This window comes from Berghia stephanieae, chromosome 10, assembly GCF_034508935.2.
Source record: "Berghia stephanieae isolate SIO BIC M18660-M18661 chromosome 10, UCSD_Bste_1.3, whole genome shotgun sequence".
Lineage (NCBI taxonomy): Eukaryota > Metazoa > Mollusca > Gastropoda > Nudibranchia > Aeolidiidae > Berghia > Berghia stephanieae.
Window position 1 is genome coordinate 47,488,332 of NC_088369.1, and position 2,698 is coordinate 47,491,029.

General features: G+C 38.0%; 1 protein-coding gene across 1 annotated transcript in view; it reads right to left on the reverse strand.

The window, feature by feature from the left end:
- Positions 1-751: 751 nt before the first annotated feature.
- LOC144980496 (uncharacterized) overlaps positions 752-2,698 on the reverse strand; it is a gene marked incomplete at its 5' end in the record, with an annotated part of 2,275 nt that continues 328 nt past the window's right edge. The window contains 2 exon segments of the mRNA XM_078928118.1: positions 752-863; positions 1,974-2,110. Of these exon segments, the coding sequence (XP_078784244.1) occupies positions 856-863; positions 1,974-2,110 (145 nt within the window).

Consider the following 2,698-nt stretch of genomic DNA (forward strand, 5'->3'; position numbering starts at 1 on the left):
TAAAGGTTATTTTTTTCTATTATTTACATTGGAACGTGAGCTGTCAAGACAGGAACATGTGGTTTGCCACGTGCTTCTCGACCTTTGTTTACGTTTGGGGCACCTAACTTTACTGCTCTATTGGTAGAGCCCTCGCTTCACACGCAAAGGAATCGTCATCAATGCTTGGTGCAGACATATTTTTTCGGACCCCCCCCCCTCCTCCTGCCCACCCAGTTGAGATTAAATAGCTGGCTGGGCCTGTTAGACTTGGCGGAAAGTACTTTGAGATAAACTATCAAAACCGGGATAAACTCCGGCTCTATGGATTTCTCAGTTTGATTGGGGAACTTGAAGCCTTGAGCTCAGGATTAACTAGTGCGGCGATGTGGTGTGTGGTATGACAATCGATTTCGGATCGGAAGGTCCTGTGTTCGAGCCTTGCTCGGCGCATAGTTGAGTCCTTAGAGAAGGCAGCTTGTTAGGATTAAGGAACGTAAAAGAGCAGCGATAATGGATGAGCTTTATTGATAACCGGCATTTATTTCGACTAGATGATAAGATGCCATCACTATGACACCAGAAGACAAAAAACATAAGCTATGTATCGAGTCCTCAGGGTGAGAAGTTTTACACCAGTCTTTTAGACATCCCACTCTTAGTCCCCGTTCATGACGTCTGAACAAGAATAAACCGTTTCGAGAGGATGAACTACAATTGTGACGTCACAGAATTAACAACAATTTCATTCACAGAAAATTTGAATCAGACATGTGATTTATTTATTTATTTATTTTTTAATTAACATTTTTTTTGGACAATCAAAATGGTGAAGATCTGTATATTTTGGAGCCCGTTGTGTTTGTCGCCAGTGTGTTAAATATCTGTGGAAGGGAGACAACAGAAGACATAAACAATAGGCAAGAGGAGATAATCAATACATACTTACGTCTCGATGCTATCGTAGTTCTCGTTACCCAAATCACGTGATAAGGTATGCTTTGGGCATTTTGTCATCACATAACAGAAACAAAACAGATTTTGTATAAAGACATTTCTGCTGTCGTCTAACATTCAAAACAGATTCTGTATATAGACATGTCTACTGTCGTATAACATTCAAAACAGATTCTGTATATAGACATGTCTGCTGTCGTATAACATTCAAAACAGGTTTTGTATATAGACATGTCTGCTGTCGTATAACATTCAAAACAGGTTTTGTATATAGACATGTCTACTGTCGTATAACATTCAAAACAGATTCTGTATATAGACATGTCTGCTGTCGTATATTCAAAACAGATTTTGTATATAGACATGTCTGCTGTCGTATAACATTCAAAACAGATTTTGTATAGACATGTCTACTGTCGTATAACATTCAAAACAGATTTTGTATAGACATATATGCTGTCGTATAACATTCAAAACAGATTTTGTATAGACATGTCCTCCGTGGTATGGCATTAATTTTTATTTCAAATGAATATTGTGGGGTTTTAAATGTAATAATTTGTGTTTTTAAAGAACAAATCAACCGTACTTCTAATAATTTTGGGCTTTGGACCAGTTAACAAGAAAAAAAATGTGTATTTAAAATTTGGCCGGAAAACTTGCTATTCAAAGATCTATCGACTTAGATTCCCCTTCACCTTGGCAAACACTCTCAAACCTGGGACTTCGCCAAGTCTTCCGTCAAATTCCAGGTTTGAGAGTTTTTGCCAAGATGAGGGTCATTTACAACGATCGATAATATGAAGGACGAGTTTTCTGGCCAAATTTATATATTATGTGGTTTTGACAGGGTACGAGGGTCAGATGATAAATGTAACAATTAAAAATTATCCGAGTTTTATTTCTACGCTATATCATTTGATTAAACATTTGTATGAAATATCTAATTGGGTTTCATTATATAAAAATTAGCATCTTGATTTTAAAAAAAATGATTTTAATGAAAAAGGTGTTTGGAATGCTGGCCAGAAACCCACCTGTAGTTCCACAGATTCTATTGACACGGCGTGACAATCCTAGTGGATTAAAGGCGATGATCTCATCCAGCAGCTCCTCGTTGTCGGGACACGATTGAACCACGATCACTGCACACGCTATGGCTGACACAGCTTCCCTGTAGGATGTAACGGTAGGAAGGATATTAAAGTCACACCGGAATAAGGTAGGAGGGATAACTCTAAAGTAAGGATCAATTCCTCCTTTCCGCCACGGCATCAAGAGATTGGAACCAGTTTTTATGACATCACAATTTTGTTCCCTTTTCATTTTACACAAATTGCGTCACTCGAGTTGGCCTTGAATGGGTAATGTTTTATCGGCAATGAAGAAATTAATATTCTCTGATGGTGATTGTTCTCAAAGGCAATTGTATCGCTTATTGCGTGGAGAGGAAACGGAAATGTAATTCTATGTGATCTGCTATTGATGGCGATGATGATGATGATGATGATGATGATGATGATGATGATGATGATGATGATGATGATGACGACGATGATGATGTGGTGGTGGTGATTGGTGATGAATGATGAGATGATGATGATGATGATGATGATGATGATGATGATGATGATGATGATGATGATGATGTTGGAGGTGGTGGCGGTGGTGGTGTGATGATGATGATGATGATGATGATGATGATGATGATGATGATGATGATGATGATGATGATGATGATCATCATCATAATCAATATGCT